Source organism: Scophthalmus maximus, chromosome 13 (assembly GCF_022379125.1).
Source record: "Scophthalmus maximus strain ysfricsl-2021 chromosome 13, ASM2237912v1, whole genome shotgun sequence".
Taxonomy (NCBI): domain Eukaryota; kingdom Metazoa; phylum Chordata; class Actinopteri; order Pleuronectiformes; family Scophthalmidae; genus Scophthalmus; species Scophthalmus maximus.
Window position 1 is genome coordinate 22,569,194 of NC_061527.1, and position 23,265 is coordinate 22,592,458.

The 23,265-nt window shown below is 41.2% G+C and overlaps 1 protein-coding gene across 5 annotated transcripts in view; it reads right to left on the reverse strand.

Annotated features, from left to right (window-relative positions):
- Positions 1-23,265, reverse strand: part of si:ch211-51h4.2 — a 74,665-nt gene that overhangs the window by 43,336 nt on the left and 8,064 nt on the right. For 3 of the 5 annotated variants that reach the window (XM_035647079.2, XM_035647076.2, XM_035647080.2), the window contains exons 2-8: positions 20,927-20,968; positions 19,603-19,676; positions 18,122-18,190; positions 16,936-17,035; positions 10,405-10,543; positions 5,943-6,008; positions 1,101-1,224 (exon numbers count right to left, since the gene is read on the reverse strand). In XM_035647079.2, coding sequence (XP_035502972.1) covers positions 1,101-1,224; positions 5,943-6,008; positions 10,405-10,543; positions 16,936-17,035; positions 18,122-18,190; positions 19,603-19,676; positions 20,927-20,968 — 614 coding nt within the window. The remainder of the gene's footprint in view (positions 1-1,100; positions 1,225-5,942; positions 6,009-10,404; positions 10,544-16,935; positions 17,036-18,121; positions 18,191-19,602; positions 19,677-20,926; positions 20,969-23,265) is intronic. The other 2 variants (XM_035647077.2, XM_035647078.2) reach the window with 2 other exon arrangements.

Genomic DNA, 23,265 nt, shown 5'->3' on the forward strand with positions numbered 1-23,265 from the left:
ATTGCAACCAGATAGGACTCGACAAGAACAAGTTCATTCCTTCGGGCATGCGAAAAACGATAGGGGGATGGGACGTGAGCCGGACAGAGCGATCCGACCTCAATGTGGACACTGGGCAGGGCCGAACGAATTGACCGTTCTCAAATCCAAATTGTGTTTTCAAGCAGCGCTGCGCAAAGGCTGCAGTCGAGGAAATACGTAATGCAGCGCACCTGGCCCAGGGCTCATACTTTGCTGTCAACGGTTTTTACATTGTCATGCCGTCCATGTGTTAGTCATGCTCACCAATCAGAAGTTGCCCCGAGGCGGCTGCGTATGCGCTGCGCCGACAACACGCGTGAAACCAGAGGTGAGCACCTCGTTAGTGGAGCGGCCCCCCCCGCGGAGCCAGAAGCCACGTTGGACAATTTAGCCCCGGAAGGAGAAAAAAAGCCGCACTTCCGTAATACGGGAGACGACAGATGTGCGACAAAAGAGGGCAAAGCATGTCGTGGAACAGTCGCTTCACCCCGAGGCAAGCGCTTGGGAAAGCACCACAGGCAGCTACGGGACGAGTGTACGGCCAGAAAGTCGGCGAAAGTGTAGCGACGCCCAGACCCCTTCTGGCAAACACGTTACCGCTTCAGAGTCATTTGCGACTGTCACTCCGTATGAAAATGGCTCACGCGGGCACCGTGAGATAACGAACCCCACGACTGTTCCCTCGCCTAAAGACACGGACATAGAGCTTAAGGCTCTGCACCATGACCGCACATGGTGCATCGCAACATCTGTCAGAAATCGTTCAGCCCTGGTAACAAGTGTAAAGCCTATCTAGATACAGTACTGGGTGTAAAGGGAGTTTAAGGCGGCATCTTTCAATTCTCAATTCATCCATACTGATACAAATTGGTAAGATTGTCTGTAGGTGAACACCTGGAAAAGCTCTTTTTTCTTTCATAAAGTAAGTAATCAAATGAAAACTGATCACACATGTTCCTGACATCCTCCTCTATCCCCGAGTTTTCTTTAAGATTAGAACAAGTATTGGTATGAATCATCATGGGTGAATAATTACAGAGGTCCATACAAATAAAATAATCCATAATGTCATTATTTACCGTGACGATGAGCAGGATTCCTTTCAGCAGGGTGAGCACGGACGTGACTGGCTGGATGACTGTGTGGGCTAGTAAGATGGCAAGAGTCAGAATCCAGGTGAAGGCCGGGATCACATAGATGTGGCTGTGGAGGAAACACACAGACGGTCACACACACAAGCCTTCATTCACGTTGGCGTTTTACAAACTGAACCACCAGTTGTTTTAGTAGAGACGTTGCAAAACTGAATAACTAGTAGTATAGTTATATCAATTTATATTTATAAAGTTGATACTCTGTGCTGCTTTGTACTTTTACCTATGCTGAACTTTTGAAAAAATAACTTATTACTCATATTACTACATGTACGTGTGAAAGATCTGAGTAATTCCTCCTCCACAGAAGGCCACAGAGTAGATTAGCTCTGCTTGAATTATATTTTTCTTCCCGTGTTTATATTCCACTTTTGCTCCTTACTGTGAACAGCAATGTTTCCTTTTCTGACGTAGAATTTCAAGTGGCCTCACTCCATGAGTCATGAGCGCGACGTGTGGCATGCACAGTGGGCGTGTGCGTACAGTAGTGCACCCAAGCTCCACAAAACTTGGTAAAGAATTGGAACAAATCTATCATTATATGCTTATGCACGATACATGAAATGTATTTGTGTTTCCTTAGTATTTATTGTGTCATGTAAATGCAAATATTGAAATATATATGAAATATTTGTTCAACATGAAAACAGAGAACACTGCCTCCTGTCCCACATTTTGCACATAACGACTTTATGTTATGGTAAACATATAACCAAAAAGAATATAATGTGAAATAACACATGAAATGATCTCTCTGTTCAGTCTCGCCTAAATCCATCAGGCCCGCTGCTTTCTGTAGCTGATGGTAGTACCTGAACGTAACTGCGTACACACACAATCATATTTCTTTTTCTGTGGATTTCTGCTAGGTTTGCATCAGACATCAAACACAAATATTTAAAGTAAGAGTCGAGTTTAAGATTATTAACAAACAATTGGGGGCAATATCATAAGAATAGTGCACTGGTTGTGGGAATAAGGATGATCTGTTAACATTTTAATGAAACACATGAGATTTAACTGAATATAATGGTTGAATATAGTGTTTTATTCCCCTAATGTTTCACGCTAGAAATAAAAGGGATGCCTTTTAATACCTAAAACACTGTATTAGGACACACTAATCGTGCCCCTGTACTGAGACTGGAGCCTCAGGAATACTTTAATCCTCGCCGCACTCACTGGGGTTTTCTTTCCAAGACACCCACTAGTCTACAGCAGAGGGACAGAGAGGAGGGTTTTTGTGCAGGAACCTGCGGTAACCCATCGGTCGCTGCCCCTGGGGAGGGGAGAATGCAGTGGTTTATCCAAAAGAGGCCGCCCAAGATTCTTTCACTCCAGTAACCCTGCCTTCACACTCCCGCGACGCAGCTTCTCCCCCGGCGCCGAGCGGGCCGATAATGAAGCGCCCGGGCGTGCGAGTGGAGCGGTCCAACCGACCCGCACAGTGTGAATAATATTATCTGTGTTAAGTATTTACTGGGCCGTGACAAAGTAAATTAGTCCCGTTAACTGATAAAGGTAATTATAGGCTCGGGAGTGAGAAACAGGATTTGTGTGTGTGTGTGTGTGTGTGTGTGTGTGTGTGTGTGTGTGTGTGTGTGTGTGTGTACGTGTGTGTTCCTGTCTGCGTGTACATGCTTCATTGACTCAAGAGTACCAAAGGAGTTAGGCAATAACACCAGCTATCACACAAATGATAATTTGAACAACTTCAGATTAAGAAGCATTTTACTTTTTTCATTTTTATATACCGTCATATTTTGCAAAGCAAAAGTAGTAAGTCAGTTCTGTTTGTTATTAGCTCTCCTGGGTCGCCGCATGCAAGTGAAGCTGTGGCGCTCAAGCACTCTCTGTCTCTGTAATGCAAACCCCAACCCTAACCCCAACCCAAATTTACCCATGGTTAACGCTTGTCGGCTAAAATAACACAATGTTAACAACTTCTGTGTTACTAGGATACGCATTACTGCCAAGCGCACTGGACCAGTCGGATCAACCCGCATCTGAGTCCTGGTAAGACCAAGTAGTAGACTACGGTGGCCGTGAAGGGTCAACACGAATGCAAAAGCCACAGCACGAATGCAAAAGCCACAACAGAAGTAAAAAAAAAAAAGAAGCCACAACGCAAGTAGAAAAAAAGTAAGCCACAATGGAAGTAAGCAGCGTACCGACTATATTATTGGTCCGACAGGCGGCCCCAAAGTTGGAAGAAGATAGAAAATTGAGGACTTTGAGAAGCAGGTTAAGTGAAACGTTGTTGCGAGATAACTGTGATTAATCTTGCTATGTGATGGTCACAAATGAGCAATGTTGTTCAATGTCAATGTCAATGGTCAATGTTAATGTTCAAAGTCAATGTTCAATGTCAATGTTCAAAGTCCTTTTGTGTTGTGGCTTTTGCATTCCTGTTGACTCTTCTTGGCCACCATAGTAGACACCCCCAAAACTGTCTGAGTAAAAGATTGTTGCTGGGATTAGTAACATCAATCTAATAATTGCATCAGAGTAATATAGATAGATAGATAGATAGATAAATACATTATTCATTCCAAGCTGGGAAATTCTGGATCAGGCTGTATGTGTATATAACAGGGCTGGCCGATACAGCAATAAACTGTTATCCCCACATTTTATCTTATATTGATGAATATCAACAATTATGAATATATGATATACAATTTACACTATAAAAACAGTAAAACATTCAACATGTTTGTTAAACCTTTTGTTAGGTGGTGCTGAATGGAAACAGAACGCCACAGGGCGACTTTTAGCTTAGTGGGCTTGTTCTGATTCAGATTGAATTCTAAATAAATCAAATACAGGTGTGTTATGGTTCATCTATTTTTTAAATCAATTACTCCAGATTCTCAACAGTCTTCCCGGTATAACAGGTATGCCTCAACAAGGACACAGCCTCAACAAGGACATAGCAACAATGCCCTTAAAGCAAACCTCCCACAAAAACCCGACATGTTATTTTAGACATAGTGGCTATCACACACTGGTACTTTTATGTGCCAAATATATATAAATAAATAAATAAAATATATAAATTGTATAAATATGATGTATAAAGTGAAAAACAGCTGCTGGTCTGGTTTCAGTAGTGAATGAAAAGCAGACGAGCGAATGCTAGTGTCATCAGTTTTGAACCATGGTTTGTTGATTTTCCCTTCTTCTGCGGCATCGGTTGCCATATTTTACATTGTACGTCACTCTTCTGTGAAAAACTATACCACCTAAAACTATGTGGACTTTCTTTGCCACCGTTTCCTCAACTTGAGAACATGACCCGAATGAGCGTCTGATTTTGGAGAGTTTTTGTTTTATGGATCATTGGAGTACATTTTGAGTTGTGATATCTTGTTGAAAAAAAAATGAGGCGAGCTCAACTTGACTGAGCTGTCTATAACTCTTGCTTGAGGTCTGCAATGCCGTGAAAATTGCCCAGGATAACTGGTTTTTAGAACCTGTCTTTTTAAAAGTGGCTTTTGATCTGGGAATTTAGTGGCAGAAAAAAACAACTTGTTTTCAGGACTATGGGGTTTGTTGAGTGTTTTTTGTTTTAAGTCAAATATATTTTTGGGATTGCTTAACAGAATAATGCAAATGAATACACCCCAAAACAACCCAGCTGGAGGAGGTTCCCGTTAGTAAACCAAGTGTACCCCAGAAGCCGAGAGAACAATGAAAGAGGTCATTGTGCAGCAGGAATGGGTTCGCAGCGGTGTGTTTTGCAGAGGAGATTCGCAGCTCAAATTTGAATTTGAGTGAGGAGCAAGCGGATCATCACATCCATTTCGAGCAGATCAGTTCTCGGCAAGCCTCAATATCCATCCATTTTCATTTTCATCATCTCTTATCCGAGGTCAGGTCACAGTGGCAGAGGGCTGAGCAGGGTATTCCAGACATCCCTCTTCCCTGCAACGCTATTCTGATGTGTTCCCCAGGCCAGATGGGATAGGTAATCATAACAGCAAGTTCTCTGTCTACCCTGGGGGGTCTCCTTCCATGTAGTCCTGCCCAGAAAACCTCCAACGGAAGGCACCAAGGAGGAATCCTAATGCTGATGCCCAGAAGAACTCAGATCAGGCGGCAGTGTAGGAGCTGCAGCAACTGGCTGGGAAATGGGGAACCGGGGCCTCCTCCTGGTGGCCCAGTTAGCGTGAGCCCAAAAAAGCAATAAGGAGTCTCCGCCATGCGGGCTCACAACCTGCGTTGGTAGGCATCACGGCTGGTGGCCGGCATGGGGGCGCATCCATCTGGCTATACAGACTACTTTTAGGGGCCAATGGAAGATATTTAGGGAAATATCTGAGGTCACCCTGGAATCCAGGAACAAACGAGTGCAGAGTGATCGGCGAAGTGTACAGACAGGCTCCAGATGCTACTCCCTAAAACCTCGAAGAGCAGGGAGCTAACTTACGCAGACACAATGAACAAGAAGGGGGAACGGACACTAGGGTTGTAATTTAACAGGCTAGTGGTCTGTGTGGTGTCATCACTTACTAAGCTGCATTACACCAGTGTCACAAGTTGATATGTCCCTGGTTAACTTTAATTCATATCACATCAATGGCTCAAGAAAATTAACCAGTACTGATATATTTATATATGTTGATCTGAAAGGATTCAGATTGCATTGCATAACATACAAGTTACTAGGGATACCAAGACAGAAGAAAAAATACTTTCACTGCAGTCATATATGTATCATGCTTTCATTCTTCAACAGATGCTTTTTGTACGTGGAAGACTTACCTGACATTAAGAAGAGCAGCATAGGCCTCACTGCCAGCTAAGACATAACTAATTCCAATAGAAATACTACAGAAAGACAGAGAAGAGAAAGATAAAAAGAGGGGAAATGAAAAAAGGGGGAAGCAAAAGCAGAGGAAGAGAGGTTGTTAGGTATTAAACAGTGATTAGTCATCATCTACTGTCCTGGTTACTCACTCTAAGATAAAGTCAAAAGTTGAACACCCACTCCTACGTTGTATTACACATCAGGAGGCTGGCGCTCGTGGCAATAAACAGCCGAGAGATTTGATTTTAAAATCATTTCCTGCCAGAACCTTGTTTGCAGAATGCTGTGCCTTCGTGAAGGGGCTGCATGTGGCTGAACATTAGAAATCAGTGTCTTTACCGTAGTGTAGGCTTCACTCTGAAGAGAATGACGAGACAGGTTTTTGAAGTGCAACATCTGCTCCGTTCCTTGTAAATGTAAGCCTCTATAATCTCTCAACAGTTGCTTGTGCAAATCCATTAGCAGTTTCCCCAGACAGCTAAGTGTTGGAGAGCTGAGTTACACCCACGCTTTCAAATCTCCTCTCTTTAAAATCTTAGAAAAAGGAGAAGCCAACAAATTTAGGAAGATTCTTCCCAGAAATGCAGAGCAAAGAACAAAGAACGTGTGATGCAAAAGCCGCAGGAAGCTGATTCAATTGGAAATGTAAAAGGAGGATTTTTTAAAACTGAACATCCCATGTCGGTGCACAGGACTGTGCAAGACTCTACTTGTACTCAGCCGCTATCGTACAAATGCTAACGTTCAGGTGCGTGACGAATGAAAGGAAGAACCCTTATTTGTTTATTGCAGATACTCAGTTATAGATTTGGTTTAAAAAAAGGAAGAAAAGAACTTTACTCAACACAATAGGTCTCTAACTTGGTGTTTTGTGCAATTGTTCCAGTGTAGAGCTGTGTGCAGCGCTCTCTTGCCTGGCTGTCATTGTCGCTTGCTCTCTCTTTCCCTCTCTCTCTCCCACCTCACACAAACACACGTGTCAGTGGTATTGTTTAGACATCCATAAAGGATTCGCAAGGGCAGGCGGGATTCAGCATGAACTTGCTAGATACCGCTTTCACTGTGCGCATGCACGTTCCAAACATACAGGCGGACCTCGACCAAACACTGGCCCCGCTCTGTAGGAGCGTACTGCGAGCATTACGTCAACAGTCCAGGCTGCCGGTGGCGTTGTCATGGCGCAGGGAATGTTTAGTCGTCTGACTTTACCCAATTCATGGTTTGAATGTCACAGTCTATCAGTTGCTGTGACAGTGTTGTTGCTGACCATGGTCCTCCCTTTATGGCCACATGTCACCATCTACTAATCGCTACTGCCAGCGGGAAAATGCCGCCGGTCATGAGCCAAAAGTCCCAAACTGGTTTCATGAACATTAGTTGAACTTGAGTGACTTCCCCATTCACCAGATGTGAATCCAGTAGATTGACTCTGGGATGTGGTAGAACGGGAGGTCGGCGGCATGGACTGGCAGCTGCTAAATCGGCCAAAAAATATGCGATGCCGTCACGACAACATGGAGCAGAATCTCACAGGAAAATTGAGAAATTAATGACATGAAGAACCGAGGCTGTTTTGAGGCCAAAGGGAAGAGCTACCCAGTGTCAGTATGGTGTTCCTAATAAAATGACTCCGAGTGTACAGTATACAATCTATGTAACTTTTAAACTACATAGTTTTTTTATATTTAACTCCAATGAACTGTGTGGGAGCCTGCATGTCTGTGTGCGTACGTGTATGTGCGTACTTGTGTGTATGCATACAGTGTATATTTGTATGTTTTCCATGTGCTACAGTGTGGCACAGTAACTTTGGCATTATGTGTGTTGTACAACGCCTCAACCATGTAGGGCAGTATCTATAGACCAAGGGACACCTAGGTTAAAAGATGCAGGTCATGATTTGTTAAGTGTGAGTGTGTGTGTGTGTGTGTGTGTGTGTGTGTGTGTGTCATGCCTTGGCATTGATCAACCACTAAGCCTCCTTGAGCACAATGAAGGAACTATCGATTGTTCAGGTGTTACTAAGCTGCTCGCACACTGATAACAAGACCTTCCAACAGCGACGCTAAAGGCCCCATCCCCCTCTGCTGTGCCCATAAGGACACAACTCACACAACTCAACACACAATCCTGACAGTGTTTCCGACATTACACAAAAACAATACGATGCCATAATGATTTATGCTACACGAGTGTACCACTGAACAACGGCATATAGCATGGCGGACAAGACAATGTCCCCAGCGGCAACACTCAGTCCTAACCCCAGGTGAAGCCATGTTTCTGGATGATGCGCCAGTGTTTTTTCTCAAATAAACAATAAATATGAGCCCATAAAATGACATTTCCACACCGTTACTTTTTCTGAGAGGTGCAGAAAGACCACTCGTAGGGAGCCACTGGAGAAATTGATAAGAAGCAGAAACAAAATGAAGTTCTCCATTAGGAAAATCCAACATAACTTTAAAAGCAGGACACATGTTGTTTGTGTGTCTTAAACTACACCGTGTTTATAATTTAAAAATTTGTCTCTCAGCAGCAACTACATTGTGTGGTCTTAAATACATCTATACATACATACATAAAGCAAAAACATTTCTACATAAATCAGCCACAGTGGTCTCTCCATTCAGAACCTCAAGGCGCAGTTTCATTTGCTCTCTGTCACAATTTAAATTATGGCCCGGAAACAGTGACTGGAAGCAGGCTGGTCACTTTAAAAAGTCTGCGGACAGCGGATGCTGCAGGACTGATCGTATTTTATCCGTATTTGGCTCAAGCTTGTAACTCTCAGTATCTCGGGACGGTGCAGCAGGAGCCAAAGATATAAAGTTTGAACCTCAAGGACAGTTTTTACACGGGTCTGCCGCGCCTCTCTCAGCTGAGAGTAACTGTGCTGCTGGAAAAGCCTTTTGAAGGATTGTCTCCAATTTTTCTGTATATTTCACATTTGCTCATTTGTCACAAATATTACGTATGTCATAATTAGTATCTTGAAAGGCCCTTGTTTGATCATGGCCTTTATTTGCCATATCTGCAGAGGGTGACAGGACTTTATTTGGGGCGGCCTTGTAATGGCCTTCATTTCGGATTCCCCGTGTTTGATATGTATAATTGGCCATATTTTAATTAGAAGCCTTGTTTACAGAGCTGCAGTGGAATCCGTGAACCTGGTGAAGTGACAACTACTGCGCCTGTTGGTTTTGTGCAGTAAAAAGTAAAAGGCCAATTAAGAACTTTATCAAACCACCACAACCAGAGCACAGTGGTCCAGCTGATAGTGAATTGTTAGGGAGAAGCTAATACGAAAGCTGTCTGTCAGTAGACTGAGTTTGACATGAATCTGGTGAACTCTGATAAACCTATCTGGTGTGAGGGGAACAGAGGGCAGACAAGAGTACAGAGGCCCCCACCCCCAACAGCGCTACCTGCAGACAGTGAATCACAGCAGAGGGAGGAAGTGAGAGGATACACAGGAGGATAAATGATTGACAGGGGGACAGAGGACAGACAGGAGGACAGACGGCAGACAGGATGGCAGAGGCTAGGCAGGATGACACACGATTGACAGGAGGACAGAGGACAGACAGGATGATAAAGGATTGACAGGAGGACAGAGAGTAGACAGTAGGCTGCAACAGTTGATCGATTAATCGATTAGTAATCTACTACTAAATTAAGCGCCAACTATATTTATAATCCATTAATCGGTTAAAAAAAAAGGCTAAATCTTCTGATTTCAGCTTCTTAAGTATGAATATTTTCCGGTTTCTTTGCTCCTCTATGACAGTAAACTGAATATCATTGGTGTGTGGACAAAACAAAACATCATGTCGGGGTTTTGGGAGACAAAATCTACAATTTTCACCATTTTAAGACATTAAATGGACCAAACAACTCATCGATTAATCAGAAAAATAATCGACAGATTAATCGCGAATGAAAAATCATCGTTAGTTGCAGCCCTAGACAGGAGGACAGAGGATAGACAGGATGATAAATGATTGACAGGAGGACAGGGGATAGACAGGATTATAAATGATTGGCAGGAAGACAGAGGAAAGACATGATGATAAATGATTGACAGGAGGATAGAGGACAGACAGGGGGACGGAGTATAGAAAGGACAACGGAGGATAGAAAGGAGGACAGAGGACAGACAGGAGGACGGATGATAGAAAGGAGGACAGAGGATAGAAAGGAGGACAGAGGACAGACAGGAGGACGGATGATAGAAAGGAGGACAGCAGACAGACAGGATGATAAAGGATTGACAGGAGGACAGAGGATAGAAAGGAGGACAGAGGACAGACAGAAACACCAAGCACCACACTCACTCCCCCCACACTCAGTGCTATTGAATGTACGACTGGTAAATATTGTAAGAGTGAAAAGCTTGTCGCCATGGTAACTTACAACTGGAAGAGGAGGACGCAGTTGAAGGCGTGGCTCATGGGCCGTGAGAGGAAGAGGTGGCCGAGCAGATGAAGGTTGGGCTGCAGCCCGTCCTCCAGGTTGTGCAGGGCAACCGCATCCGGCCTCAACAGACCTGTATCTGAAAAAGTCAGGGACATGAATCATTAGATACAAGTCTTCAAACTTAAAGTGCTGCTTCATACAGATGATTTGTGGCTCCTGGTAGCAGGTTACGGCTGTCACTGATGATATTTAAGAGAAGATTGTCTTGTCTATATTGTTTTATTCGAAGGATCTTTAGGGATATTTCACTGACGAAAATAAAACAAAACGAAAAGTTTATGACCCGTCAGATTTTGTCTTTTTTTTTTTTTTTTTTGTAATGCCTTCCGATTTATCTCGAGATCCTCGGGGAACGTATATCATGAGTTGTTTCTTTCAGTGTTTTCAGGAGACAGGTGTGTATGTACAGAATAATTCATCATTGCATGGGTGGATTTTCACAGAACGTGGTGAGAATATTACTCGGGAGGGAATCTCCACCAGGTGATCGGTCAAAGATTAAAGGTCAAGGTCAACGGAAATATGGTCAGAAAAAAACCTTTTCAAGATAGAGAGACAATTTAAATGACATTGATGAGAAAATGGCTCCCTATCGAATGATATCACATGTCAAGTGACACAATGATGGAGTCACAAAGAAGTCAGAAAATGTCACGAACAGTTAAAAACTGCATTTTACAAAGTACCTCTGCATTCTATAGGCAAGACCTATAACTTAACTTATATAGATAGACTAATCATTTATAATGATATGGTAGGGATGACATTATCATGATGTCACTATGAAGTCAGAAAATTATGTCAAATAGTCGAATAATGCATTCAAACTCCAGTGTTTAATTTTTGTAATTTTCTGGCGGCATCTGGTGGTAGAGTTGTGAACTGAAATCATCTCAGCACCCCACGGGGACACTATATGGTGGCGCACCGCCGATTCCATCTCCGGTTTCCGTCAGCGCTGAAAAAATCTACGAGAATGTGACGCATTCTGGACCGTTTTTATGCAACGTATTCAACACAACGTCGCAAGCATGTAGACTAACTATATTTAACTCATTCAAAGTTGACGAAAAAACATGGGTTAATTGTTGCAGGTGATTATACATATTAGAACACATAGTTATGGACAATATATTCAATTTCTTAAGTTCTTTTAAATATTACACACTGTAGCTTTAACTTTTGCGATCAATAAGATTAGAGACATGGGCTTCACCTTATTTAGATAAACCAATCACCAATGAAGTCACGATGGCGTCATGATATGAACTGTTGGTTTGAGCTCCCATATATGAGCCCAGACTTTGAATAAGTATATTCTATGACCCTGGATTAAAAAGTATGACCTGTTATTATTTGTTATAATCTGAAATTTCGTTCATTTAATTTGATCTTCTTATCTTCTGTTTGTAGTTGACTGTCTGCCTTGTACTTTGTACTTTGACAATAAACTTTTTTTAAAAGAGCTCCCATCCATGCTGACAGGATAGGTGGAACCTTCCAGAGGCGAGCCATACAGCCTATCATAATTGTACTGCCTGTTTATGGCGTAATAACTTTGATGTAAGTGGTCCTGGCAGAGTATACATTATTAAATGTGAGAGTCAAAATGAGCATGTTAAATTAATAGCGATGCAGCGTCCGTTACATAAGAGCAGGGCGCTGCCACAGACACACCTACATCACCATCTGTGCCAGGGCTCGAGTTTAAATTTTAAAAAAAGAGGTGCCGGTGCTGTACACCAGCAAGCGCGCAGCATGCACATGCAGCTTTTATGGTTGAGAGTTGTTTTTGTCTCATTCGATTAGATAAATGTTTTGGTTTTGTTACGAGAGGGAGCACAGGCGAACAAAGACTTAATATATATTTCACATGATGCTTTTTCACTTTGTTAACTTTGTTTCTCACTTTGTTTTAATAAAAAGGCCTGTGGATAAAACGTAGAGCCTAAAATGATTCCGTTCCAAACCATAATACTGAATCTGTCAACACAGCAGTGGAAGAAGTATTCTGATCTTTGACATCAGTAAAATATGATCAGTATCACTTTGTAATAATTCTCTAAGTAAACGTCCTGCATCCCCCAAAAAAATTTACTTGAGAAAAAAACGCTACAGATGTGCTGTCAAGAAACTGCATGTAAAGCATGAACAGCAAACCCCTTATTATTAAATACTGGATTATAAAATACTATTTTGTTGATTACTGAAAATGAAATATGGCAAGTTATATAGACAACAAATTAGCCCTTATTTATACAATATGATTTTTCCTGTCAGTGGGTTATCCAAGCAGCTCATAAGCAAAAGGACTAAGAACCCACCGGTGCATATAATTATGAAGCAGTTCTTAAATCGTGGGGTAAACCCTTTGTGAAGGTTTCAGCATAAATTGCTTCATTTCACTATAGGCTACTCTCAAGCACACCGAACCAAGTTTCTAAAAAATACAAAAGTTTCAAAAACGATCTTGTCACAGGGAAAAAGGATCAACGTTGGGTTTAGAGAGTAGGCAGCAGGTATCCTCTGACGCACACACAGCCTGGAGAATTTACAGTATGTTTTGTTAGGGGAATATGTGGAATAGTCCACTTCCTTGCCAGGGCGTCTTCGTGCAATAAAGTGTGAACACACCATTAACTGCACGATGAGGGTGACACCCGGTGTTACATCCTGATTAAGTACTTCAACCTTTTTATTAACAGTGTCATCGCCTGGTCTGTGTAATTCTGCCTTCCTTTCAAAAAAACCAAAAACAACCTATCAAGCAATTACCTCCGATCTACTACCATCAGTCCCAGCTGGAGGGATCACTCATATGCTTCAGTCATAATCCTCAATATAAATGGGGGGGGGGGGGTCTGTTAATGTCACTGACTGTTTGTTCTCTATTGTGTGAAACCTGAGAAAATAAGTAGTTATGCTGCATATGGGCACGTACTGTACGGTTATCCATGTAATGAGAGATCTTGCCGTTTTATTAGCAAATAACAGGATTAGCTTGCAGTCAGCCTCACCACTAATCCGCAGGCTGAATGGTTTTCTGTGCATTGTCTGATATCCCTGAGGGTCTGAAAGTGTAAAAAAAAACCATGTGTATAGATTTTGAACCCCGTGACCCCTTGTAATGGCGACGACAAACATAGACAGAAGGGAGCAGGGAGAGATTACTCCATCCAATCATCCATTGGACATTTTGCTTCGGCACAAGCTGGTAGTCATTCAATGTTGAAAGGAAGGCTTCTTTGTATATTATTCCAATATTAACCCGATTAAAGGAAACAGTCTGAATGAGACACTGCCTTGTAAAGTAGCGATTTTCTGATGACCTTATCCTGAATAAGGTCATACTGGGAATTAGCAGTAATCGGGTTAAAACGTGTGGAATATTCCAATCTAAGTCACATTATGTAGACATGCATATGTCTTAATCGCATTATAACGTCTTATTGGATTTTATCGCAGCATTTTGCGACATCGACATGCACTGCAGTTACCATCTGCTTGACGTCACAATCGGACTGAGCTCAGTAGTGAACGGGAAGGTGGATGGAAACATTACATTAGCTACTTGTGTAAACATTATAACCGACACAATGTGATATTCGGAATGAGGTCAACAGTTGGAATATTGTCCCATGTACACGCAGTTAATGTGTGCCTTTGGTGACAGTGCAATGCAGCCAGAATTGAGGAGCCACTGGTCCAATGCCTGTCGGATTTCAGTTCTCCATTCAAAGAGTTTTGGTGTTTAAAAACTTAATGCGTGATAATTATGGACTTGTATTGTCACAAATGCAATACTATTTGGGAGTGACATTTTCAATTCTAAAAATAATGGCTGTCGCAGACAAATAAAACCAGTTGCTACAAAAAGGCAGGGCAAAAAAATAAATAAAGAGGTTGTGGAATTACACTCTTTACTAATACATTTACAAAGCATTATTTCCATATATACAACCTTAGACTCTACTTATTCTTACCAATCTGCTGCACTCTTTTCATTCACCGTTGAAGTCCAGTTGCTTTGACACAGTGTATGATGTTTTCATTCGCTATTAATGTAACTGTCGGCAGTTGTTTCACATTCAAATCATACAAGGAAAAACGAGGGATTATTGCCTCTGATCCACTGCAAGGTAAAACGTTTGTGCATGAAGTATTATGTTTGAGTGAGAGAAGCTTAACACTGACTGAAAACCCGAAGTACCACCTCGCAGTTGCCCGTCTCAGCCAATCAGTCAAGTTGCAGGAAATGAGGTCACAATCTCCCCCTTCTGTTCCTGAGTTGCGCAGTTGAATATTGGCCGTTTTTCTAGGGTCTTAGAATGTCTGCAGGACACCGAGATATCACGAGGCAGCACAGTGGCCAGCGTCGTCGCCTCACAGCGAGAGGGTTCGGGATTTGATACCCTCGGGGGCCTTTTCTGTGTGGTATCAGGAATCAGGAAAGGAATCACTTAATCATTTTATACTATTTAGACATTTGTTAGAAATGTTGTCATAATTAGCATATCAGTTCTTGAGTTATGGCAAAAACATGTCTGAATGTGAGGTCAGGGTGACCTTTGACCTTTGAAGACTAAAATGTAATCAGTTAATGCCTGAGTCCAAGTGAACATTTGTACCAAATATGAAGATAATGATATGAAGATATAATGTTCACAGGAATTAGACAGACAGACAAGCTCTCTTTTGCCTCTGACCAAAATATGGTAATATACTCGCAACATGGCGACTTGCTATCTTCTTCAGTACTCTAGATGTTTCTATATTCACTCCGGTAGGTTCACGTATCTCGCCCACAGAGACCGATTTGATTAAGATCTCAGTATGCAATCAGTGTTTCAAAGATTCCAGTTGACAGATCAATATATTTCAAATCAGCCTTGTCCCTGTGCAGCAGTTTGCGATGCCATTCAATACAGTGTGCATTGTTTCCCCTACGATTGAGTTGAAGCAGCGGAGGTGAGGCACGCGTGCTCTTACTGGTTCTTGTTGTTTCCTTTTTAGGAGAAAAAAAATAAAATGAGAAAAGAATGGACAAATGTTTTATTTCCCGTACTCTACTCAGTACATTGTTGAACACTGAACACCACTATTTTGAACAAATAACTAATATAAAGTATATAAGTTAAGTTATATGATATTATTATATTACTATGGTCTTTCATAATTTAGCCCCGGGGCCCGTTTAATACTGGGTTTCTGTTCATATTCATGGATAAGACAGAGCCCAATCTCCTCTCGTAAAAATAATAATAATAATAATAATAATTCAAAAGCGGCATTCAAAATCCAATTCGTGCTGCTTCTGTCCTCCTGTATCTGCTTGAAGACGTACATTCAGGCCAGTGGTTCTCTAACTTTTCAAGCCGTGAGCCACGAGAATAATCAGGCTGTTGGGTCGAACCAATAAGGTAAAGCAAATTTTATGTAAAAACAATTCCTAGTCTCCTCTGTCAGTTTTATTTTGAATATATTATATCAGGGGTTTTTTTTCTCCACAACCATCTGGCCGACCCCCAGAAATGATCTTGCAAGCCCCGTGGGGGTTGGGACCACCAGTTCGAGAATCACTTGTTAGGAAAACATTTCTCTCAGCAGCAACACAAATACACGACATGCACTAGGCTTCGTGACGTACTTACGTTTCAAAATAATTGCTGCTCGTCTGTTTCCGGTCTGCTTACCGTTACTGTGAACTCACCACTTCATTCAGAGTTTTGTCAAGAGTGTGCGCAAGAATATGTCCAAAACGGGACATTGAAAATATATTGGTGTACTAAGTTTTCATGGGTTTTTAGCCAATCCCGACCTGAGAAAAAACCAACTGCCTATTTTGTAGGATAACAGTGCGGTGACTCACAGGTGCAACGACCAATAGGGCTTTACTTCAAGTTCACATGATTCAGTAGCAAAGATTTTCTCTAAAATGACAATAATTTAATTTATCACAATCATTTCCGGGACAATATATTGCCCAACTCAAAGTGGTTACTGCGATAGGGCCTACCCATGACTCAGTGAACTGCTGTTGTCTGCATGTGAGTGCAGGGTCAGCATGTGACCCCACCATCCTGTATCACTACCAAACAGTCGACCAATCAGGCATCAGTTTTCAGATGGGCCGGTCTGGGAACTGCAGGACAGGCAGTTCAGGTAGGGTGGATGAGTGTAAAAAAAGAGACAATGGGCATGTCTTGTTTTTACTGCTGTCTCATTTGTCTTGTATATATCCGACCGGTACCAGGGAGTTATCAGTGGTATCCGTGCATAAAAGCTGTTACAGTACACTGCGGGTGTGATGTCATTATATTATTGTTATTGTAGCTGTTTATGAGACATTCATTTGCTGCTATAACTCACTGTCTCTCATGCTGAAATTACACTAGGGCCTAAAAGGATTAGGAAGTGTCTTGAGTGTGTGTCGGCCCCTCGCAGATGAGAGGTTTAAAGGTCCCCTACCTGCTTCTGCATTTTCACCCTCATCTTCATCCTCATCCTCTGTAAGAGCTGGATCCTCCGCGATCACCTGATCCATCACAATGCACTCTGCAGCATCCGTCTAAGATCAACGCAGCAAGATTAGAGTTAGAGCTTGAAATTAATGTGCCCTATTGTCTGTGTCAAATCACAATTACACAATAATGAAATTACTATTTCTATGTGTTTGACACAGTACCATGATTAGCTTAAGTCATCATGAGATGACATATTCCCCTGGCAACCGCAAGACATGAAGGAGCAGATCATTTGGTGGTATCACAGTTCCTTGAAGTGATAATATTTTCCTCATTGATAAATAACAGCAGAATGTTTAAAACATAGAGTATGCACGCACACAAATCATAAATGTAGACATTTCAAAAATTTCAAAAAAATCCTAAATATCAAAGGCATAGCTTCGCTTCAAATATTTGTGCAGTTTTTTTGACTACTCTCAATCTGGCGGTGTCCAACTCAGTGCCATGGTTTGGTGTTCAGCATTCACACAAATAAAAAATTCATAAAAAATATCAAAAAAGGCCCACTTCTTTACCTGATGAACACAGTTGTGAAGTTTCGTTAAACAAATTAAAAACTAAAATAACTTTTATGGCGTTCTGCTTGTGACAAACTGATCATAGCGATCAGTCTGTCACACACTTCGTTCCCAGCATAATAAGTCAGGGATAAAAAAATCAGGTGAAACAAAATCAGTCCAGTAACTAATAACATCTAAAAATAACAGCATTCCATGTGGGAAAATTAGGCTCTGGGACCTGGTAAAGTTAATTCTGACAGTCACGTCTTCCCGTTTGCCAAAACAAGAGGCTGTTATTCTGAAGTCTGAGTATAGCACACATTTGTTTATAATTACAGTACAGTACTTTATACAGGCTTCCATTCTGTTCTGTCAAAAGGTGAAAAACAAGTTAGAAGAAAAGGTATTGCATTTTCTAGTTTGATCGTGAATAATTTACTGCTCTCCATTAAATGTCCATCCACTTATCCTTTCCTTAATTGAGCTCCAATCGTGTCTTGTGTTTGTCTTCGGTCCCCCCGGGCGAACTCAAGTAGCTTCTACCTTTTTCATAGTTGGGTGTCAAAGTCTGCTCTAAGTGGAGACGAAAAAGTAAAAGGCAGGCCCAGCGTTTGGTCGGCTGCTTACCTTTAGAGAGTCCAGCTGCACCACCTGACATTTCTGGAGAAGTTCCACAAACAGGTAGATAAGCAAGGCCTGCATAACAGAGAATGGAAAACATGTTTGTCGCCACTTCACGCAATTAAAAATAACTGTAACTGAAGCGGTGCATTTATGTACAATATCGAAAACCAGATAACAACAAGCCCTCTTTTTTGAATGTCATGTAAACAAGTATCCTGGTTACCATCCCTGGGGTAATGTATGAGGGACATGTGATTTTCCTCTGGTAGGTTTCACCTTGAGAACACAACCTTCTCTCTATCATGCTTCTAATCAGCTTTTTCACGAATATACGTGCATGACAAAAGACTGCCGACTCGCAAAGAAACAGCTTAGCGATGGATGAGAGCAGAGACCATCATTCATTTACGGAGGCAGGCCTTCGGTAAGGGGCATTCTTCAAGCGATAACAGGAAAACAAGTGAGTGTGGCAGAATAAAGGCAAAGACAATAACTTAAAAGAGTCCTGGTGTAAAATATATGTTTCATTACACCATGAAAGATCTCCAAGATCAACAGACCCACCTCGCAGACCGGCCTCAAATAAAGTGCATGGATGAATGGCAATGTCGCCTTAAGAATCCAGCATTACTTTCTCTGACATAATCTCTAATTCATGTCCCATCGTCTGGGAAGATAAAGTGTGTTCCCTGCCCTGACACGAGAGGAGAGATTGAAAGTGAATATCTATTATTCTTAGTGACAAACGGGATAATTTGAATGTTTATGTCTAATCGAGCTTTTGTATTCACTGACGGGCTGTTTGAGAGTGTGCGTCGTTTTGCCCTATGTAAAGTTTATCACATGGACATTTAAGCAGATGTATGACAGTGATAGAAAAACATCCTCCTGATTTAGGTGTGATACCACAAGGACAATGTGTGCCATCCAGAACTTGCTAAGGTTTTGGCAATAGATTGGATCAAAAATAATGTAGTATTGGGTTAGTGTTAGGGTAAACATCAGGTCACGCCCACTTTTATATACAAGAGAGTTGGAGCTTTGGCCAAAGTATAACAATGTCTCCGAATGGTTTCCTCACACTGCACGTCTTGGGTGTGAAGGCAGTAAGGCCTTTCCTTGGTTTACAGTTTTTTTAAAGAAGGTTAGGTCTTGGTCTTGACAAAGCCTCCTCCTGACACCAAATATTCCCTGTCTGGAATTTTCTGGCTCCTAAGTGTAGTGTTTGTTAATGGCAGAGTCGCAGTGATCTATAAAACTGGCTTTGTAGTAGGCTATAAATTAAAGGGCTCCGGCTGAAACTGTTATCTAAATCTGTTTTTCAGTGATCAGGTTGTATTAATAGGTTGTATGGAAGGAACTGTAGAGCAGATATGACAAAAGAGTTTGAGTCGGTCCGCCGAAAGAATTATTCTCATTCGTTTCTTTGTGCTAACCCTAAACTTCAACAGACCAAGAGTCCATTAGGGGAATGTATTACTCACCTGGACAAAAAAGCCAACAAGAAAGGAGACGAGGAAAGGCAGCAGTCCAGCATGGGCTATCGTTACTGGAAGACCTAGAAATTGATATAGCGTAGAACAATTTGTGAATACATAGATTTGAAGACATGCGAGAGCAATGTGTGCCTTTTTGTCAGTGCTTCTACCTGCCTGTCTATCACTGTCTCTGCTCGTATTCCTCTCTCCCAGACACCCCCTTCCGCTCTGGCTCAAACTTACCATAAAATTTAATGGTTAGTGCTGATTTCAATATGAGATTTAAGTGATTGAACAAGTATTAACTTGGAAGGGCTGCACCTTTGTGGCACTACATGAAGACCCTGCTGAAAACAAAGTAGTTAAATGTAATGTCCCGTGTAATTTCCACCTCTACAAAAATCTCTATGGTGTTAACTACACTTCATAAAACCACAGTTAAATTTGCTCTGCCAATGAAAGCTAAGACACGGATAGAGCTTTAATTGTGTTCCAAATGAACTGATATTACAAAAAAAAGTCTTGTAGAAAGAAAAATATATCTCACCAATTTTTTCCACCGTATTGGGTGAGTCAAACTATACACACCTAAGTATGTCATTGCAATTCAGTACAGTAGCCTTTTGAAAAAGGACTTCTGGAGACCAAGAGAAAGATGTTGATGGGTGTGGTGTGATCTCTACATTCACTTTTGTGTGTCTCTTGTCAACAGTGTGTTCCCAAATATCATAAATCCAATCTCAACATAGTTCCCTCAATCAAACTGGTCATCAGTTATAGAAAATATTGTAAAAACATTTCGACGTAAAGCCATCTTCTCCTTCTGCCCCCTGAAGAAGGCTTCATGCCAACACGTGTCATAGTTTGGGTTTAATATGACCATGTCATGATAATAATAGCATTTTTTTGTATAAAAGGATAAGATAGATAGATCTCTGTCTACATGCTTCCCATCCAAAGAGCACCTCGGAACAAACTTGTGCCGAGTGCCGCTAACTAAAGAATTTGGTCATCAGATAGGTTTCCTTATAAATTTGAATAGTTACTGTTTGTGAATTCTAACTGATCAATTGCCATCAAGTGAATGTTAACAATAAAACTGTTTGTCAGGTATATCCAACCCAATTTGTTATCTGATGCAAATATACAGTAAATCCTCCCCAAATTTGAATTTTTCAAACCCTTTGCCAAGAGGGTGAGCATTGAATCAATATGTAACCTATTAGCCATTCAACAAATTCTCTAAATCCACCACAGTTTCAAGTCTAAGTGTGATGTTCTGTCAGTTAACTTCTACATCCTTAGTCAGAAGATACAAGGAAGTACTCACCTAAGATTCCAGTTCCTAATATCGTTGCAATGGTCAGGAAATCTGGGAAAACAAATAGATTTCAGATCATTTGAAGTACCCATGAAGTCCAAAAAAATATGGCCAAACACATTCCACAAATAGCTGTGGAAAAGAAAGAAAATTGAAACTATTACTCCTCTGGGTAATTGAAGAAAATATCTTTAAAAATCACATCACAGTATGTCCAATATCAGATATGTATGCTCTAAACCGACAAAGGATTTTTCAAGATGAAATATGTCTGTTTATTTAAATATTATAGTCCTGATAACTATTTGTCTTTCTGCCGGTGTGAAAAAACTATCTACAGGACACTCATTTTTTGTTTTACTATGCCTTATAGAAACAAATCAACTTTTGTTGAGACTGTGTAAAAAAACCATAAAGTCCACTCTATGGCGAAATTACAAAATATTTTGATTGACATCTTCAATTTCAAGGTCATGGACAGTTCAGAGAAGCAGTTACAGGCAGCTCTAAAGTGGAAGAATCTACTGTGTTGAAAAAAAAAGAAAGAAACAAGCCAACAGGCGTGATATCTCTGCTGAGCTTTCACTGTAACCTGTCTCTTCTACCCCTCCATCTGCTTTTTCAATTTACCAACAGTTGTTAAATGAAACACAATTCTCAAGACTGCACACGTCATTTCTGGGATCATTCCATCCCCACACAACAAACGTCCTCACTAACTGTACTCAGATTCACCCACTCCAGCTCGCCATATACCTTAATAAAAATCCCCTTCAGCTGCAGATATCACCACAAACAGACATATCAAAAGGCAAGATGAACGAAGTCGTTACCATCTGCCATGCACAGGCTCAGTACCTCATCAATACCATTAACTCCACTTACATGATGATACAGGAACAATAAACTAAACTGACCACTAGACTTTATGATTGAAAGGACAGTTTTAGTGACCTAGACAACTTTTGGAATATCTTCAACCTCTTTGTGAGGGAATGTGAAAAAAAACGGTGCCGTCAAACTGTGAGATACATTCAGGCTACAGTGACATCATGATCAGAGGAAATATAAATCCTGGCTTGGACGCAGTTTGACAGAATATCTAGAAACATGCATATGTTATCTCCATGACTTTGTAGACCAAAACGGGATATAAAGATGGACGGCATTACAGCTCTGCAAAAGTGAAGCCAAATCGTCTTGATGGCCCCTGGTGGCTGGCTAGGGTATAGGTCACTAACCACACCTCCTGGATGAGACACTGATGTGTGTTCAAGTTTAAATTTTCAGATTAGTTTGGTTTTAATTTGTTATTTGATGCAATCAAACCGGGGTGAGACATCATGACTTACAGCTGAGACTGACTTGTGATTGGTCAAGCTTGTTTATCGGTAGGACCACACCACCATCACTACTCCGCAGACTCAGGTTCCAAATTACGTCACAAGTGCAAGATGGCAACTACCGTGTCCAGGATGTTTTAGCCTCATTTTTGTACAACAGAAGGAAGTGTAAACACATTGTCCATCTTTTAAGTCTATGGTATGACCAATCAATTTGGCAATCATTACTTAACTAACCTATATTGCTGGTGATATTTTTGGATTTTTGCTCTCCTCTGGCTGCATTAACTAGGAAACTACCTCTGGTTGTTCTGAGTACAGAACTTTTCTCTAATTGGCTTAAGGCTTCACTGATGAATGAACTGTGGTGCGTTCTTACTCCCGATCCATAATCTCATACAGTTATCTCTCCCAAAGGGTATGTCATTTATTTGATCTCTTCTTTCTGGCAGCTGTTTTTTGTTTCATACTTTTGTTTTCATTTCTAGGAAGAAATCTGAGAAAATAGTTTAGTTTAGGAGTTTATTATTCTATCAAGAGTTATTGCACGAAGGCTCAGCACTGATAGACACTGAGTAGACAGTAAAATAATAATTTATAATTTAAAAAAGTCCATCAAGACTTGTCACAACAAGGACACAACTTGTCAGTAAAGCAAGTGCAAAAGAAAGAAGGGAACATTTTAGGGGGGCTGTGGCTCAGGAGGTAGAGTCGTTCATCCACCAAGGTTGCCGGTTCAATCCCAGCTTCTGCCAGTCTGCTCGCCAATGTGTCGTTGGGCAAGACACTTAACCCTAAATTGCCTCAGGTGACTCTTCTGACGGTGTATGAATGTGTATGAATGATAGAAAAAAAAAGCACTGAATAGCAGCGCTGTGTGAATGTGTGTGAATGGGTGGATGTGACTTTCCTTTAAAGCACTTTTGGTGGTCGATATGACTAGAAAAGCACTTTATAAATACAGTCCATTTTACACATTAAAAGTGTAAAAGACCAACGTAGAAT